Here is an 18,855-nt window from a genome sequence, read left to right on the forward strand (position 1 = left end):
TTTCCTTCTCCTCTTCCTTATTATTATTATTATTATTATCATTGATCCTTTGTTCCTCCTCGTATCTGGAGGTTGATGTCTATTACATTTCCAATATGACGCAAGTAAAGTTGGAGTGACCACCATAAGACTCACGGACTCTTCCTTCCTTCCGGTGTTTAGGTCCGGTATAATAACAGATGTATATTTCCAAACAAGTGTCCATGTAGACATGGAGGGAAGGACTACGCTCCAGGAGAATCAGTGGTGCAAGACTGTAACACCTGGTAAATAGAGGGAACTGAATCCATGTGACTAACCTGAAATTTCTCCATTTCTTATTCAGTACTTTCCCTTTCCTTCTAGTGGGAAATGTGTTGTAGAGATATTGTCCCTGAGGCCATATTTAGGTTTTGTGTTCTCATTCCACCTCACCACAGCCACATACAGAAGAAGCGGCCATAACGGTGCATGGACCTTTCTGCTGAGATCTATGAGAATTATGGAAGCCAAGTCAATGACTTAATCAATGACTCCATAGATGACTTCTTCATAGATGAGTCCATTGATGGCTTCATGGATGACTCCATAGATGACTTCTTCATAGATGACTCCATTGATGGCTTCATAGATGACTTTATAGATGATTTCATAGATGACTACATAGATGACTACATAGATGACTTAATAGATAACTCCATAGACAACTTTATAGATGATTCCATAGATGATTTCATAGATGACGCCATAAATGACTTAATAAAGGACTCCATAGATGATGCCATAGTTGATTCTAGAGATTACTCCATCAATAACTCTATAGGTGACTCCATAGCTGACTCCATAGATGACTCCACAGATGACTCCGCAGATGACTCTAGAAATTATTCCATAGACGACTCTATAGACGACTTCATAGATGACTCCATCGATAACTTTATAGAAGACTCCACAGATGACGCCATATATGATTCTATAGATGACTCCACAGATGACTCTATAGATAACTCTATAGGTGACTCCATAGATGACTCCGCAGATGAATTCTAGAAATTATTCCATAGACGACTCTATAGACAACTTCATAGATGACTCCATAGGTGACTATATAGATGACTTCACAGATGATTGCATAGATGAATCCATAGATGACTTCATATATGACTCCATAGATGACTCCACAGGTGACTCTATACATGACTCCTTAGATGACTGTATTGACTGTATAGATGACTCCACAGATGATTCCATAGATGACTCCATAGATGACTATATAGATAACATCACAGATGACTCCACGGATGACTTTAGAAAAGATTCCATAGACGACGCTATAGACAACTTCATAGATGACTCCATAGCTGACTATATAGATGACTCCGCAGATGACTGCATAGATGATTCCATAGATGTCTCCACAGATGTCTTCTTAGATGATTCCATTGATAACTCTGTGATGACTCCATAGGTGACTTCATAGACCTTAGACCTTGAAAGAGAGTCCCTAACATACAGTATGTGGCTCCTCCTTATAGCTTTATAGGGTCATCAAATAGTGATCGGGGGAGGGAGTGATGGAAGCTGTCTTGGTCTACAAGGTGGTACAATCTGGTCCTGTCTGGTCTACAGTGGTTTCATCAAGACTGTGACCCATATAAAGCCTGGAGACTTAACCACTGCGCCATTCCAACATGACTGCGGGACTGCAGAGAGAGATAGGATATGAAGGACTGGGGAGAAGGGGGGAGTTCTCTTGTTCTAGTACTTGATGGACCCCCAGAGAACATATATTTATCATCCTACAAGAGGTTAATATTCTTCATAGGAATTCCGCTTTAACAATAACAATAAAAGTCTTCGTCTGATCCTCCCCAGAGAGTGGATGTGGTTACACTTATAGTGTGCTGGGTGTGGAGGACACAGCTAGAGATGTCACCATAATAAAGAGTAAACATATCTGCCTTCTGATCCCATTACCACTAAATCAGCCCTTCAACTGGAAATGTATCAGGATATAATAGCCTGAAAATTACTCAATTATAGTCGTCTTATGTTTCATAATCGCCCCAAATTGGTCACTTTGGTATAATAATGCACTTTACTATGTGTGCCCCATAAATTGTAGCATAATACGCAGCAGTGTGTATTGTGTATAGTGTTTATACTGAGTGTTTTACATGTCACCAAGACACATGTTGTTTTCCTGCTTTTCTATAAAATTAAGAATGGATATACTGGTTATCTATCTATCTCCTATCTATTATCTACAAAAATACAAGTTGCCGCTGCGCACGGTAAATGGTGAGGCGGGTGCCTGCGGTCGTCCCCGGGGACAAACGGTGAAGGCCAGATACAGTAGAAAAATGACCGTAGCACTCCAAATATGGTGAAAAAAAGTGGGCTTGTTTATTAGCCCATGAAACACAGTGCGACGTTTCGGCTCTGACAATGAGAGCTTTTTTCAAGCAGCTTGAAAAAAGCTCTCATTGTCAGAGCCGAAACGTCGCACTGTGTTTCATGGGCTAATAAACAAGCCCACTTTTTTTCACCATATTTGGAGTGCTACGGTCATTTTTCTACTCTATCTATTATCTATCTACCTATCTCCTATCTATCTATCTATCTATCTATCTATCTATCTATCTATCTATCTCCTATCTCTATCTATCTATCTATTTATCTATCTCCTATCTATCTATCTATCTATCTATCTATCTCCTATCTATCTATCTATCTATCTATCTATCTATCTATCTCCTATCTATCTATCTATCTATCTATCTATCTATCTATCTATCTATCTATCTATTTATCTTCTATCTATCTCCTATCTATCTATCTATCTATCTATCTATCTATCTATCCCCTATCTATCTATCTCCTATCTATCTATCTATCTATCTATCTATCTTCTATCTATCTATCTATCTATCTATCTATCTATCTATCTATCTCCTATCTATCTATCTATCTATCTATCTCCTATCTATCTCCTATCTATCTATCTATCTTCTATCTATCTATCTATCTATCTCCTATCTATCTATCTATCTATCTATCTATCTATCTATCTATCTATCTCCTATCTATCTATCTATCTATCTATCTATCTATCTCCTATCTATCTATCTATCTATCTATCTATCTATCTGTCTCCTATCTATCTATCTATCTATCTATCTATCTATCTATCTCTTTCCATCTCATATTTATCCATATCTTTCTATCTGCTCTGACAATAAAATCCATCTTGTCAAACTAATATTTTATTTTCAGTGTTTGTCGAGGCAGAACATGGGAATGCACAAAAAAAGTCTGTGCCGGCACCTGTTCAGCCATCGGAGTGTCACACTACTTCACATTTGATGGCATGGTCTATAACTTCCCTGGAGACTGCCAGTATGTGTTAGTTCAGGTAAGACCTAGGATGTGGCATTGTCGCGTCGCTCCACTGCGTCACTAATGAAGTAACCCATTCACACTTTGCAAACTGTTTCCTGTTTCCCTATAGGATTTCTGTCGCGATAAACAAGGAACCTTCCGCATCCTTGTGGGAAATGTCGGTTGTGGTTTCACCGGAGACAGATGTACCAAGAAGATCACAATACTGTTTAGAGAAGGAGAAATCGAGTTAGAAAGTGAGCAGGTCTGTATACAGAAAGAAGTCCGATTGTCTAGCATAGACATTATGCAACAGCTCACCATGTGGCTAGGCATGGTATTACAAGTGATAATTAGCAGCGAACCTGAGCTTGTAGAGGGTTCATTTTAGGAGACACATGGTGGACACACTACCACTTACTGCTTAATAGATTACATGAACTAGTTTTGCTGTGTTTGCTTTAGGTAATGTGACACCCCCGACCTCGAATTAGTGAATTTGAAAATGTATTCATGAAGAATAAGCATCAGAATGCCAATTTGTTGCTCATAGGAGCCGTACGGTTAGTAAAGGGAATAAACATGTGCTCCGCCTGATAGGAGTCATGTTCACACCTGTCAAGGCCTTAGATGTGCAGGTGTGCATGAAATGGCCATTGGCTCGAACACCTGCTTATTCTCTATACTCAACTTTTGGCCTTTAGAAGTTAATAAACAATTGGATCCAGTACTAAATGTTGGATGGTGTCCTGCTATTTGAGATTCCTGAACTTTGCCAATAGTCTCTGTAGCACCTCTACTGAGGAACCTTTAGCTGCTTCGACATGTGGAGAAGGGACTTTTTTTACAATTATTTTTCTTAGTGTAGATTAAGACTTTGATCTGCGAGAGTCCTCACAAGATATGTCGATATATAAAGGCTCTTTGAGTGATCTTTGAGCGTAAATGGTGGAACTAGAGATGAGCAAACCTGTTCGGGTTTGCATGAACCCAAATGATTTTTTTGGAATTTTAATCCTGCTGTCTGGAGAGGGTGGATGCAGCCTTAGGACTGCCGGGAAAACGTGAATACAGACATAAGTGGCACCATCTTTACTATCTACAATAGCAACCAAATGGCTCCTAGAATTGTCAACTCCTCTTTGATCACTAAGATGGTTGTTACCATTTAAAAAAAATTCAACAGAAATAAATTCTAAAAGTTTTGGATTCTTACAAATCCCAATTTTTTTTAGGAGATTTGGAAGAAATTCATTTAGTTCCAAATTAATTTGCACATCTTTAAGGAACATTTTGGGTGGTCATGTGAGTTTTTACAGTATATTGAACCTTGCAATAGTCACCAGGAAGTTTTTACAAAAAGAGAAGTTGTAAACACAATATATCACCGCGGAAAGGGTTACAAAGCCATTATTGTCCATTGGGTCCAAACAAAGAAGACTTGTCAAAATTGCAAGAACATCTAAGAAACCATAAGCCTCCATGCACCATCCAAGGCCATGTTTCTCAACCATTGGGTCCCCAGAAGATGCAACTCAAACTTGCTCGAATCTGACCATTTGGCAGTTGAATACCAATGGCTGAAGAAATTAGATGCAGCTCTAGAGAGCCTATGGCTGTATCCATGTTTTCCTGGACTCCCTAGAGTGGCATCCAACTTCTTCAGCCATCGGTATTCAAGTGCTGAACAATTGTACTCGAGCATGGTTGAGTTGCCCTCATCTCTAGTTGTCAGGGCATGATGGGATTTGGGATTTGGAGCAATATCAAAAAATGGAGCTCCGACCACTATAAAGAACTTAATTGGGTCAGATTCTTGAACCTATGTAGCTTAACGAAAAAAAAAAAGGCACAAAAAGTCCAGAGGTATGGATTAAGTAGGAATCTCAGAGAATATTTTTGAACAGAACCATACATGTGTGGTAGGTTATGAGAAATAGCCTATCCAACCACTAGTTAGAGCCTTACTACATGGCCCGATCCTGCATTGTAAATGAGTACCGATCTTGTAGATTTTACATGGGCCAAAAATGGTTTAGGGAGGGCTGACAAAAGGATTTGTTGGCCGGTTAAAACGACTCAATCAGCTGACCAATAAGTAAATGCTCCCTCTATTACACTGGACTATATCCGTCATGTTCAGTTACTCAAAACCCATTATCAGTCAATCTGGTGTGAGGAACAAGAAGCCAATACTGAGCTGTATATTTATTTGACCATGTTTACTCCTCTTTAGGTCAATATCAGGAAACCTCTGAACAGTGAGATCGGCTTCGACATACGGCAATCCGGAAACTACTTTATTTTGACACTTGGAAATGAAATATCTGTGACGTGGGATAAAGGGAAGAGAATCTATGTCACCTTGAAGGAAACCTTTAGGGTAATTCACCTTTTTAAAAAAATTTGATTTTATTTTTTACATGTTGAAAATGCCATTGACTTAAATGGGGACAACCCAGTGCCAGTCATACTGTAGAAGAGTTGGGGGGCTCATGGCAAAGAACCGAGGAGAACTCCAAAATTTTAAGCTCCCTTGTAAATGAAATAGATTTTTTAAAATTTCATCAGATTTTAAATTTTTCTTTTTTTTTCCGGGGAAAATCCTGTCTTGGCCGGCTGTGTTTGGCTGAATATGATCATTTAGAGCGTGATGGGTGCGTGCTATAGGTGTTCTGCCCTGTTTTCTTTTTTGCCTTTCTCCTTTGTTAAGGTGTTAAACCTCTGGTGTTAGACAATGTGCTACAGAGATTGACAGGTGACCACGCCAATACTTCCACCAGACGTGACCCGTGAACACACCTGCTAGTTATAATTTCTTACTAAGCTCTTATTTATTACTGGTGACTTTCAGATTTTTCTGGCTAGAAACATTCGCCTGTAGAACATTATTATTATTCTTCATCAATTATTTCTGTTTTCAGTTTGTAATCGCAAAGTGATGTGCCCCTAACCAACCCCCTTCCGCACCGCCAAGTCCTACCTCCTAATTCCTCCAAGACAATAATCAACTAAAAGTCAGAAATGGCCGATTGTGTACTAGTAATAGAGTTATGAGAGGTACACCAGGAAGCACCACCTCCATGGATGGGACTTGTTTCTCCAACACATCCCACAGATGATTGATCAGATTGAGATCTGATCTGAAAGATGAGTCACCACCTCAATCTTCTTGTCATGATCCTCATTCTGAATTATGTCTGCAGGGTGACCCCCTGGGGCATTATCCTAAAACAAATTAGGGGGTCCCACTGCCATGACTTGGTATGTACAATGGTTAGGTAGGTGGTACGTGTCACGGTAGCATCTACGTTATGCCAGGTACAAGGTCTCCAGCAGAACATTGCCCATTACACTCCCCCCACCAACTTGTCTCGTTCCCATAGGGCGACCTGGTATCCGAGGTAAGTGACACAAGCACGTATACCTAATGTAAAGAGAAGAGGATCCATCAGTCTGGTCCATCTTCTTCCATTGCTTCATATTCCCGTTCTAATGGTAATGTGTCCATTGTAGATACTTTTGGCGGTGGACCGGGGTCAACCTGATTACTCATATTGGTTTGCAGGGCTTCATACACTACGGTTTCGGTATTTTCCACTACAGTAGGGGATCGGACCGGATAGTGTAGCCATCTTACCTCCACACACATCAATGAGCCTTGGGCATCCATTGCCAAGTCACCAGCTTACTGGTTGTCCTTCATTGGTATGTTCTAGCCACCAAATACCAGGAACTTGCCGATCTGGAGATGCCTTGACCTTGTCTAGACACTAGACATTACAATTGTCCCATATCACAATTTTTCAGATACACGATCAAAAACTATGACTGAACCTCTTCCATTCATACACAGAAAAGTTTAGCGTGGCTGCTCTTGCTGTGGCTTATCTCTATCAGAACAAAGGGGGTCAGGCGGTGATTTTCCATCAAGCCTGTCCACCAACATCATCTGCCGGTGGTCGAACAGGAGAGCCCTTATAAACCTTATATCAACAGCAAACCTGCCACAAGCAGCGGGTTCGGCTGACAAATGTATAAGATGTATGGGGACCATTAGTCTTAACCTTTTTTTTTTTTTTGCCGACAACCCATCAGTTCTAGGAACTGACGTCTCACTTGCTGCCTGATATATCCCACCGCTCACAGGAACTGTTGTCACACATGTCAATGTCATCCACTTCTGTGGTATTTCCACTTAATGACTATTTTTTATGAGATTTATTTTTACTTTTCCTAATAAAAAAAGACACATTCATAAATATTAAAAAAAAAGAAGAAAAAAATTTCATGGCAATAACATTTTGTGGTCGGATAAGGAAGCGGTTCCAGCACACATTAACCATAAAATAACACTCGCTGGAAACCATCAATATTTTATGTCGGTTTTAACCAATTTACAAAAAAAAAAAAAAAAAAAATCTGTCTTTTTCTCCCATTTTCTTTCCCAGAACAAAGTCTGTGGTTTGTGTGGAAACTTTGACGGAATTGAAAACAACGATTTGATGAGTAGTAATAATCAGGTGGAAAATAACCCCAGTAACTTCGGAAATTCTTGGAAAGTGAAACCTATTTGCGCTGATGTTGCAATGGTGAGTATGTGAACACATCGAGAGATTTGGTCTGATTTGATTACTTGTTAAGCCATTAAAAAGATTGGTATTTTTTTTAAACATTTTATATGGAATTTTGTATGTTTACATTTTTAATTTAAATTTCGAATATTTTTTTAAACATTTTAAACGTATAAAAAAATAAAAAGTTAATTATTATAAATAAATGTATTTTCTAAAGAGGTACATCGGCACTGATTAAAAAAAAAACAATCAATCATAAATCATAAACAATCATCAATCAAATCAATCAATCAATCATAAACATAGTTTTTACACTTACCATCCCTCCTGAGTCTGTCTCCGTTTGAATTTCCCGCTGTTTGCAGGTTCCTGAAGCTCCAGTTGGTGGCTTCATTTTTTCTTTACTTCCTGGTTTGGGCTTTCCCATGATGCACTTTGTCTCCTGTGATGTCTAACTGACTCTGTAAAACTGTTAGATAGCTTACAGCTTGTTCAGCCAATCAGAGCTGAGCAACCTGTGTCATCTGACAAAGGGAGGCTGGCTTAACAGGGGCTTAGACCCGCCTCCCTCTTGATGATGTCATTGTCACAAAATGGCTGCCACAGAGCAGCCTGGGGTCAACAGTCATTAGGTAAGAATGAGTTTACTTCACTTCCTGGTGGGGGATTGGGGGGGAAAAAGATAGGGAAGGGGGGCAGATAGGTGATTGAAGCATATTACAAAGTTATATAACTTTGTAATTTCTTTCTATTACTGGGAAAAAGCTTTTTGCTGGATTACCCCTTTATTAGATTTTTTTTATTTAGTTCAATTTTTTTATTGTCCCATCGATTTTATATAGATTTTTTTGTTATTTTTAAACTTTCAATTTAAATTTTTAATGTTTTTTTTATTTAAAATTTGTTTAAAAAAAATTAATGATTAGAAATAAATAAATGTATTTTCTATATAGTTTTGGTAGATCTTTTATGAAGTGGACTTTTTTTATTATCTTTTATTGTCCCATCATTGATGTATTTCAATGTTTGATGTATTTGTGAGAACAAAAAATATATTGATGACCAATACACAATATGGAAACACCTAGAGTGGTCAGACCACAATCAATTAGAAGAACGAGCCAGGAGAGAGTGTTGTCTCCTAGTTTTGTGATCAAGGGGGCTTCATAATGGGGCCGTCTCAGTCACATGGACACAGAGCCGGAAGGTAAGCTTGCAGTAGTATGGTAGAAGTCTCCCAACTTCTTCCACTGATCAGTCAGGGTCTGGACTTTCAGATTCAGACTAATCAAAGCTTTTCACACGTTCCTAGGACTTGCGCAGATACACTTTATTATAGGTGTGTGAAATTTAAAAAAAGTTGCAGAACAGTGCCATTCTTTCCCAGTGGTCATGTGAGGTATTGCAGCCACATTCAAATAAACATGGTTAAGCTGTAATACCAGGGTTCAAAGCAGCCATGTTTTTCTAATACAGTAAGATAATTAAGGGAGTGGTGTATGAAACAAGAATTCAAGGAAAATTTAAAAAAATCCCTCTGTCTTGCTCGGCCCCCGAGGTACTTGAAATACAGGAATATGTATATTTTTTTTGGTAATGCACAGTGTTAGACACAAATCTAGCATTGCCCCGACCAGGGAATGAAGTGAAATCAATAGGCTCTTGTGTACCTCGCTAGGAGCGTGTAACTTGGACCCTCGGGTGCTCTGCTGGAAAATGTTGCGTAAATATACAGGTAGCAGAAGATAGTCAGCGGCACTCACCATGCATTAAAAACTTTATTTGAGTTGCTTATAAGGAAAAAATATTTTGTTTTTGAAAAACTAAAAAAAAAATTAAAACTTTATTTTCCTAGAACAAGTTACACGGCAGACATAGTAAAGAGCAGGAGCGTTTCACTAATGGCAATGGGCTGTTTCGCGCATGCACGCTTCCTCAGGCCTAGGAAGCGCTCATGTTCAAAACCGCGCGTCGCCATTGGTCAAACAGTCCTGCTCTTTACTATGGCTGCCGTGTACCTTGTTTTTGGAAAATAAAGACCGAGTTTTTAACGCATGGTGAGTGCCGCTGACTATCTTCTGCTACCTGTATGGTGTATTTTTTTTGGTCTTTCCTGTCTCATTGACTTTCTATGGCTAGCTATTGTCCTATAACAAGATGTTAACATTTCTCTTTGATGCAGATGACTGCCCTCACGAACATGCCCCTGTGCCAAGGCAATGGCCTGAAACAAGCAGCGGTGGAACAAGCCTGCGATATTTTGTTTGATGATACCTTTAAGGATTGTCATAAATTAGTAAGTGATCTTCCCTTTAGGAGATCTCATTTTAGGTTATATAGCGGGAATTATTAGTACAGTCATATTGGTGCCAAGCTTTTTAGTTTGAATAGTGTCCCAATGGTATACAGCAGGGATGGGGAACCTTGGGCCCTCCAACTGTTGAAAAACTACAATTCCCATCATGCCTGGACAGCCAAAGCTAAAGCTTTGGCTGTCCAGGCATGATGGGAATTGTAGTTTGTAGTTTTGCAACAGCTGGCGGGCAGAAGCTTCCCCATTCCTGGTATACATTATACAGTATATGATGTGATCAAGTGATAGGTTTCTCCGACATATGTCAATTTAGACTTTATTATCAATAGATTGACCCAGTATACTACCATGATGTCTGCACCTATGATACATGCGTCTGTGAATCCATCGGGGACTGCGCATGCTTCTGTGACTCTATAGCAGCCTACGCCCACGCATGCGCTCAGGAAGGAGTTCACGTCCAGTGGAGATCATCCAGATTTTGTCGTAAGTAAAAATCAATTCTCATGTAATATGATCCTCAGGCTCCAGGGATCTGATCTGTATATATCTATCTATCTATCTATCTATATATATATATAAATATATATATATATATATATATATATATATATATATATGTAGAACATGGATATGTAGATGATAACGTTTCTACTGCCATTGTTGTTTTTTTCTGAATACAGCACAGAGTTGTGAAGAGAAGAATGTGAAGGAGCTGGACTATGTGTGCGAATGGAGATACAACAGTTGTGCACCAGCTTGTCCAGTGACCTGCCAGCACCCTGAACCCACAAATTGTCCCCTTAAATGTGTGGAAGGTTGTCATGCACACTGCCCAGCAGGTGAGTATCCCATTCTTGTATCCCTTTAACATATTACAATAATTTAATGATGGATTTGCAACTATCAGTGATAAAAAAGGAAACTCAGGGGCGGGACAATATATGTAAATTGTACTGAGGACCTCTAGTGGACACTTAGTGTAATAAGTGCCTTAATTTGGCTATAGTTTCTCTTATGTTACTCTAGGGCCAGGTAGATCCCATCACGTTGGGGATACAGCAAGTTTTGACTTTCTTACAGGGACATATTGACAGTGACCAATAGCTTGCAATCTCAAGCCTTCCAGTACTTATCAGCTGCTGTATGTCTTGCAGGAAGTGGTGTATTCTTTCCAGTCTGACACATTGCTCTCTGCTGCCATCTCTGTCCATGTCAGGAACTGTATTATCATGTGTAATTTACTTCTCTTTAAAAAAATCTCCAGTCTTCCAGTACTTGTCAGCTGCTGTATGTCCTGCAGGAAGTGGTGTATTCTTTCCAGTCTGACACATTGCTCTCTGCTGCCATCTCTGTCCATGTCAGGAACTGTCCAGAGCAGTAGCAAAACCCCATAGAAAACCTCTCCTGCACTAAACCAAGGTGGCAGCAGAGATCACTGCGTTAGACTGCAAAGAATACACCACTTCCTGCAGGACATGCTCTCTGCTGCCACCTCTGTCCATGTCAGGAACTGTCCGGAGCAGGAGAGGTTTTCTATGGGGATTTGCTGCTGCTCTGGACAGTTCTTGACATGCAAATCCCCATAAAAAATCTCTCCTGCTCTGGACAGTTCCTTTCACGGACAGAGGTGGCAGCAGAGAGCAATGTGTCAGACTGGAAATAATAAAACACTTCCTGCAGGACATGCAGCAGCTGATAGTACTGGAAAACTTTATATTTCTAAATCAAATTAATTTATAAATCTATATAATGTTCTGATAACAGTTGATTTGAAAACTGTTTTTTTTGTTTCCCCCACCGGAGTACCCCTTTAACCAAAAGCTAATAGTGTTGTTCCAAACTGAGTCTAAATTGTTAATAAACAATCACGTATTAGCAAAAATGTAAAATTATTCTACGCTCCAATTATCAAGCAACCGTTGCGTCTCGTAGCCCTTCTTCTATCAGCAACAATGCAAGGAACGGTATGAAATAATTTGTAACAGCCAAGCAGATGGTCGTTTTAATGGGATGGATAAATATTGTTGGCCGAGACTTCAGAAAGCAAATTCCATCATCTATAAGAATTTGCAAATAACTTTTTTATAGGCTGGAGAAGGAATGCTTTTAGGACTTATCTAACTTTTTTTTTTTACACAATTTTTGTTTTTTTTTTATTAATTTTTGTTTGCATTGTGTAAATAATGTACACATGACCAAATTACCATATACTAGCTAAATCCTCCACCGTCCTGTGCCGCTCAGCCCTCCATCTTCCTCCCATGCCGCTCACTCCTCCCTCTCCCTCCCGTGCCACTCACCCCTCGGTCTCCCTCCCATGCCGCTCAGCCCTCGGTCTCCCTCACGTGCCGCTAACCCCTCCTCCACCCTCCTGTGCTGCTCAACCCTCCGTCTCCCTCCAGTGCCGCTCATGCCTCCGTCTCCCTCCCGTACCGCTCACCCTTCCATCGCCCTTCCGTGCTACTCAGCCCTTCTCTCCCTCCTGTGTCGTTCAGCCCTCCGTCTCCTTCCCGTTCCAAACCCCCCTCTTTCTTCCTCCCGTGCCGCTCATCCCCCGTCTCCCTCCCGTGCCGCTCACCCCTCCTTCTCCCTCCTGTGCTGCTTACGCCTCCGTCTCCCTCATGTGCTGCTCACCCCTCCGTCTCCCTCCCTTGCCACTTACCCCTCCATCTCCCTCCTGTGCCGCTTAGCCCTTTTTCTCCCTCCCGTGCTGCTCTCCCTCCCCTACTGCTCCCGCGAGATAAGAAAGACACCCCCCAAAAATAAGACAGAGTGCCTCTTTGGGAACAAAAATTAATATAAGGCACTCCCGTGCCGCTCACTAGTCTCGCCTCTTGTGCCGCTCACCCCTCCGTCTCCCTCCTGTGCCACTCACCCCTCCATCTTCCTCCCGTGCAGCTTACTCCTCTGTCTCCCTCTTTTGCTGCTCACCCTCAGTCTCCCTCCCGTGCAGCTCTCCCTCCCATGCCGCTTAGCCCTTCTCTCCCTCCCTTGCCGCTCACCCCTCCGTCTCCCTCCCGTGCCGCTCACTCCTCCGCTTCCCTCCCGTGCCGCTCAGCCCTTTTCTCCCTCCTGTGCCGCTCACCCTTCCGTCTCCCTCCTGTGCCGCTCACCCCTCCATCTCCCTCCCGTGCTGCTCACCCCCCTGTCTCCCTCCCGTGCCGCTCACCCCTCCGTCTCCCTCCCGTGCCGCTTACGCCTCCGTCTCCCTCCTGTGCTGCTCACCCCTCCTCCGCATAGACATATCAAAAAATTTTTTTTAAATGACATTGCCTAATTTACAAAAAAAAAAAAAAAAAAACACGTCATGGCACTTTAGAGATCGGCATTACTATGGTTCATTTCTACCACTAGGAAGCACATTAGAGTATTATACTGCCTATCGACATGTGCACATAGACATGCCTCATGCTACAGCACACCAAGTGGCTAGCCATGGTATTACAAGTAAAATATTTGTTCAGTATTTCTCATGCGGCTCCATGAAATAGACATTCTAAAGCTCTAGATCCCTACAGCCCTGTCTTTTAACCAGCTTAATCCATCCATCAGGACCCCTTTGTGCATGAGAGTTATGGTTAGGTCCTGTTTAAGTCTCTAGTCTCATCACTTGAATTTATGGTGAAGGCTATACCTTAATCCTCACTATTGTTATTGTATCACATAGGTAAAATCCTGAATGAGGTAACTGGATCATGTATTGACCTGCAGGACTGCCCTGTGTGTGTGGTGGAAGGACGTCACATTCCGCATGGAAAGTACATTGTACTCAACCCAGACGATCCTTCACTTTGCCAGCAATGGTATTATCCTTTTTATGGTTTGGTTTATTTTATCATTCTATAAAATATTATTTCAAAATTAAAAATGTATCTAAAAAAAACACAAAAAAAATACAGTATTTTTAAATGGGTCAGAAATAATCCTGGACGCCAGATCCCTGCCGATTAGAGATAAGTGATCACGATTGGTATGAATAAATTTCATTTCAAATTTCTCAAAAAAATTGTATTCAAATATTTTGAAAAAGTTTGAATTTAAACATTTTGAATTGCATGATTATTTGTTACTTATGGCCTTTCTACCAGTCCAAGGTCTTTTCATGAGATGAGAGTAAATAAATTCTAAAACTAGATGGCCCCTTTAAGACCTAAGAGATCATGTAACAAAAAATGTTTTATGATTTTTTTTCTCTTTCAAGCCATTGTGAAAAACAAACACTACAGTGCAAACCGTGCGAGGAGCAGACAACAACGATATCACCACCTACCACACCAGAACACTCCCAGGGAATAACAACTCCAGAACCTACTCCATATGAAGAGGAAGAAGAAGAGGGAACCGTTGCTCCCGGGACATATAACTGTGAGAAAGCCATGGATCTGGTTTTCCTAGTGGATGGTTCTTCGAAACTTTCCCGAACTGGTTTTGATATTGTAAAAGATTTTATAGTCAGTATTATGGAGAAAATCCGTATCTCCCAAACCAGAATACGAGTCTGTGTTGTCCAATACAACACAACACACACACCTAAGCTCTTTAGCCTTAACGAGAGAAGGAAACTCCCCGACTTAGTTGCCAAAGTTAAAAATATGAAATATATGGGAAGCCCAACATCTTCTGCCGCCGAGGCCATTAAATTTACAAATTCATATGTCTTTGATCTGGCCAAGAGGAACAACGCGCCAAAAATGATCTTATTACTAATAGCCTCCAAAAGTTCAAAGAGCTTAACAAGTATAAGGCTTGGGATAAAAAAGCGTAAAATCACTGTCATTCCAGTCGCCATAGGTCCTTATGCTGACAAGGGGGACATTGACTTCCTTCAAAAGCAATCACCAATGAACACACCATTCATTGTGCCCAACGTGGAGAACCTAATGGCCCACAAAGACGAAATAATCGACTACCTATGTGGCTTGGTACCAGAACCAACACAAAGTGCAATCGTACCTTTTAAACCTCAAACACAACCTTCAGAAAAGATTACCACCACCACCATAGAGCCTTCGATAAAGACCCCCACCATTACACCAGCCCCAGTCCCCGAAACTCCCAATAGAGAAGTTACTTTTGCGTTTGAAGGCTCTATGGACACTGAGAAGATCAAGATCTTCCTTGAAGATTTGATTCAGAAGATGGATATCGGTGAAGAAACCATTCATATCACCATTATACAGTACTCTTACACTGTGACTGTTGAATACACCTTTACGGGGAAATTACGGAAAGGAGAAATTATTGAACATATTAGACGGATTAAACACAGAGGTGGCAATGCTACCAACACCGGAGAAGCTCTTCGATATATCAGTGAACACACACAGAGGAAGGACTATGAAAGTAGTCACCAAACGCCTCACTTGGTGTATATGATCCAGGAAAATCCACCTACTGATGTCATAAGGAAGGAGGACAACATCAATGTCTTCCCGATATCAGTTGGCCCCAATGGCCCCATAAAAGAGCTGGATATTTTTGGGCATCAGCAGTTTATTCCAAATTATGACCAGTTAACAAGTATAACGGAGGAGATTATTACGGGGTGTTGTTCTAGGATCATTCAGCCGACCCATATACCTATAGGTACGCATCTGTGATACAATTTATATTCTATAATTGTTATGTTATTCCATAGGTAGATGTTAGACATGAACACAACTCAAGTCCGATTGTTTGGTGTTTGAATACTGGTGGCTGAAGAAGTTGGATGTAAACTCAGGGAGTCCTGGAGATGAGCTGCAGTTACTGGTTGCCACCACTAGCCGGAGAAGGGAGCCAGCTGCTTATGGCCCCATTCAATGTTGATTGACCGCCGATCAGTGATTGATCCTGTGGATAGCTCTTGAATATATTTTACTCAGACAGCCCCTTTAATAATTAGATTATGTTCTTTTAGAACCATCTATATGTGTTCTATATGAATGTTCATGATTTTTGTGTTTTTCTTTCGCCTACAAGTACCATGCATGAAACAGATGGATGTCATATTCATACTAGACAGCAGTTTGAATGTCAAAGAATCAGAATTTGAGTACATGAAAACCTTTGTTAAAAATTTTATCAAAAAAGCACACATCGGTAAGAATGCAAATCAATCAATCTATCTATCTATCTATCTATCTATCTATCTATCTATCTATCTATCTATCTATCTATCTATCTATCGATCCCATATCTATATGTTAATCTATTTAGCTATCTTATCTTCTAATTTTATCTTTATTTTTAAGGACATGATGCAACTCAAGTGGCTGTCCTTCAATACGGCTGGGCACCCACTATGGAGATTGCATGGATGGACCCTCAGGAAAAGATAAGTCTTCTTAAAGCAGTCGACAACATGCAAAAAATGGGAGAAGGATCTAGCAAAATTGGTAAATTAAATAAAATCTAATTACGTTTTTACAAAATTTTCTGTAGATTGCCACAAACAAGGCATATATACCTCTGGATCAGGCTTAGTAGGCATAAAGAAAGTGCCCATTGCGGTCCCACATACTTTGCGTTTATTATTTTAGTAATAGACATCTTTATGGGAAATTTAAATATTATTAAATATTTTTAAATATTATTGAATATATTTCTATATGTGTATCCCAGATCTTCAAAGTAGATGTGGGTAGATGGGCATGTTCTACCTTACTAGTTTAAAGGAAGCCTTCAGGTATGGTAGAAAGCTGATCCAAATTCCTTCTTTTGTAAACTTTACCCATGAAGTCCTAGCTTACATGGCTTATAAACAACAAAATTGTGACCGCACCCTTCCCATGTAAATATAAACAATATAATTTTTGTTTTTGCTTTTTATTCCAGGAGATGCATTGACTTTTGCAGTCCAAAGCGCCATATCAGATATACACGGAGGAAGGCCACTTTCTTCTAAGATCGCAGTCATAATTGTAGCAGACAAGTCTTCAGATCAAGTTGATTATGCAGCTACCCTCGCTACAGCCAACCGTAATATTACCTTGATTATATTGTTTGGGGATTTCAAGGAATTGTCCACTTGTACTAAACATTGTGCAACAGTGCTGAAAGTTGGCATGACCATGTATTGTATTTGTGTCGTATAATGTCGCCCACACACTTGAGATTTTTTGTGGCGATTTTCTGGCCTTCAAAAAAATGCCAGAAAAAACGCCAATGGCATTGGTGCATGACATTTTTTTTTCATACTCTGGCGTTTTTGACTTTATGTGTGAATAATCTTTTTTTGTAGTTTAGGTGTTTTTGTATGCACCATGATGGCTGAATTTCATTTTCCTCTGCCATCACATGACCTAGTTGCTATACCAAAAACGCTAGGAAAAAAAAAACGACGTACACACAGCAATGGCGTTTTTGAGATGACCAGAAGATTCCCATTAAAGACTATGGGAGAAAAATGCCAGAGTTTGCAAGAGAGGTAGTTGATCACCATTGTGAGGAATGATTATCCAGGCTCCTGGGGGGGGCGGGCTTTATCATGACAAACCAATGAGATTTATTAGGTTTACATGTAACCCCGCCTCCTTTTAGTCTATTAGTGTGTAAATTTATTTTTCTATTAAAACTTACATAGTTGTCCATTCATATTTCAGTGGTATCAGTTTTTCCAATCGGAGTTGGATCCAGGTACGATGATGAAGAACTGCTGAAGCTTGCCGGGCCATCTGGTAACCACAAGATCACCAAAGTGCAACTTTTTGATGATTTGCCAACCATGCTTCTTCTACGTGATGACTTCATCAACAAGCTCTGTATTGGTAAATCAACTAATTCACAGTAATGATCTATTTATCTATCTATCTATCTATCTATCTATCTCCTATCTATCTATCTATCTCCTATCTATCTATCTATCTATCTATCTATCTATCTATCTCCTATCTATCTCCTATCTATCTATCTATCTATCTATCTATCTCCTACCTATCTATCTATCTATCTATCTATCTATCTATCTATCTATCTCCTATCTATCTATCTATCTATCTATCTATCTATCTATCTATCTATCTCCTATCTATCTATCTCCTATCTATCTATCTATCTATCTATCTATCTATCTATCTATCTATCCATCTTCTATCTATCTATCTATCTATCTATCTATCTATCTATCTATCTATCTATCTATCTATCTATCATCCATCTAGACAGAGCAAGCACTGACATAATTGGATATAATGCTATCCATCCCAGGTAATAACCAATGTACTTGTATATATACCATGTATATTATATTAATATATTATAATAAAACAGGTTAAATGCTATAATACTGTAATCCCCCAATTTATAATAAAGTTGGTCACACAGGTATCCTGGTCAATTCTCTCTTTCAGATTATGTTAAAGTTTGCATTGATGAGGATGGAAATTCAAGAAAGGTATTGTTCATTTTTCTCTATAGTTATTTGCACTGTTATATGCACCAAGGGCTTCTTGGGTCACAAATTCTAAAACCTTTCTTTGGCGCAAAAGAACATTTGTCCTGATCGGCATTTGAATCCGCTGCCTGGTGAAGGTGGATGCAGCCCCTGAACAACATAGATACCACATGATTCCCGATCTAGTCCTGTGTTGTCATTGCCACAAAGTCCCATTGACCTGAATG

At 40.0% G+C, this 18,855-nt stretch overlaps 1 protein-coding gene across 2 annotated transcripts in view; it reads left to right on the forward strand.

Moving 5' to 3' along the window:
• VWF (von Willebrand factor) overlaps positions 1–18,855 on the forward strand; it is a 135,105-nt gene that overhangs the window by 78,224 nt on the left and 38,026 nt on the right. For both annotated transcript variants that reach the window (XM_069968310.1, XM_069968318.1), the window contains 15 exons: positions 163–266; positions 3,256–3,394; positions 3,491–3,625; positions 5,597–5,743; positions 7,812–7,952; positions 10,120–10,233; positions 10,581–10,737; positions 10,935–11,093; positions 13,922–14,057; positions 14,456–15,840; positions 16,216–16,335; positions 16,488–16,631; positions 17,071–17,214; positions 17,838–18,002; positions 18,585–18,628. In XM_069968310.1, coding sequence (XP_069824411.1) covers positions 163–266; positions 3,256–3,394; positions 3,491–3,625; positions 5,597–5,743; positions 7,812–7,952; positions 10,120–10,233; positions 10,581–10,737; positions 10,935–11,093; positions 13,922–14,057; positions 14,456–15,840; positions 16,216–16,335; positions 16,488–16,631; positions 17,071–17,214; positions 17,838–18,002; positions 18,585–18,628 — 3,234 coding nt within the window. The remainder of the gene's footprint in view (positions 1–162; positions 267–3,255; positions 3,395–3,490; positions 3,626–5,596; positions 5,744–7,811; positions 7,953–10,119; positions 10,234–10,580; positions 10,738–10,934; positions 11,094–13,921; positions 14,058–14,455; positions 15,841–16,215; positions 16,336–16,487; positions 16,632–17,070; positions 17,215–17,837; positions 18,003–18,584; positions 18,629–18,855) is intronic.

This window comes from Dendropsophus ebraccatus, chromosome 1 (assembly GCF_027789765.1).
Source record: "Dendropsophus ebraccatus isolate aDenEbr1 chromosome 1, aDenEbr1.pat, whole genome shotgun sequence".
NCBI classification, from domain to species: Eukaryota; Metazoa; Chordata; class Amphibia; order Anura; family Hylidae; genus Dendropsophus; species Dendropsophus ebraccatus.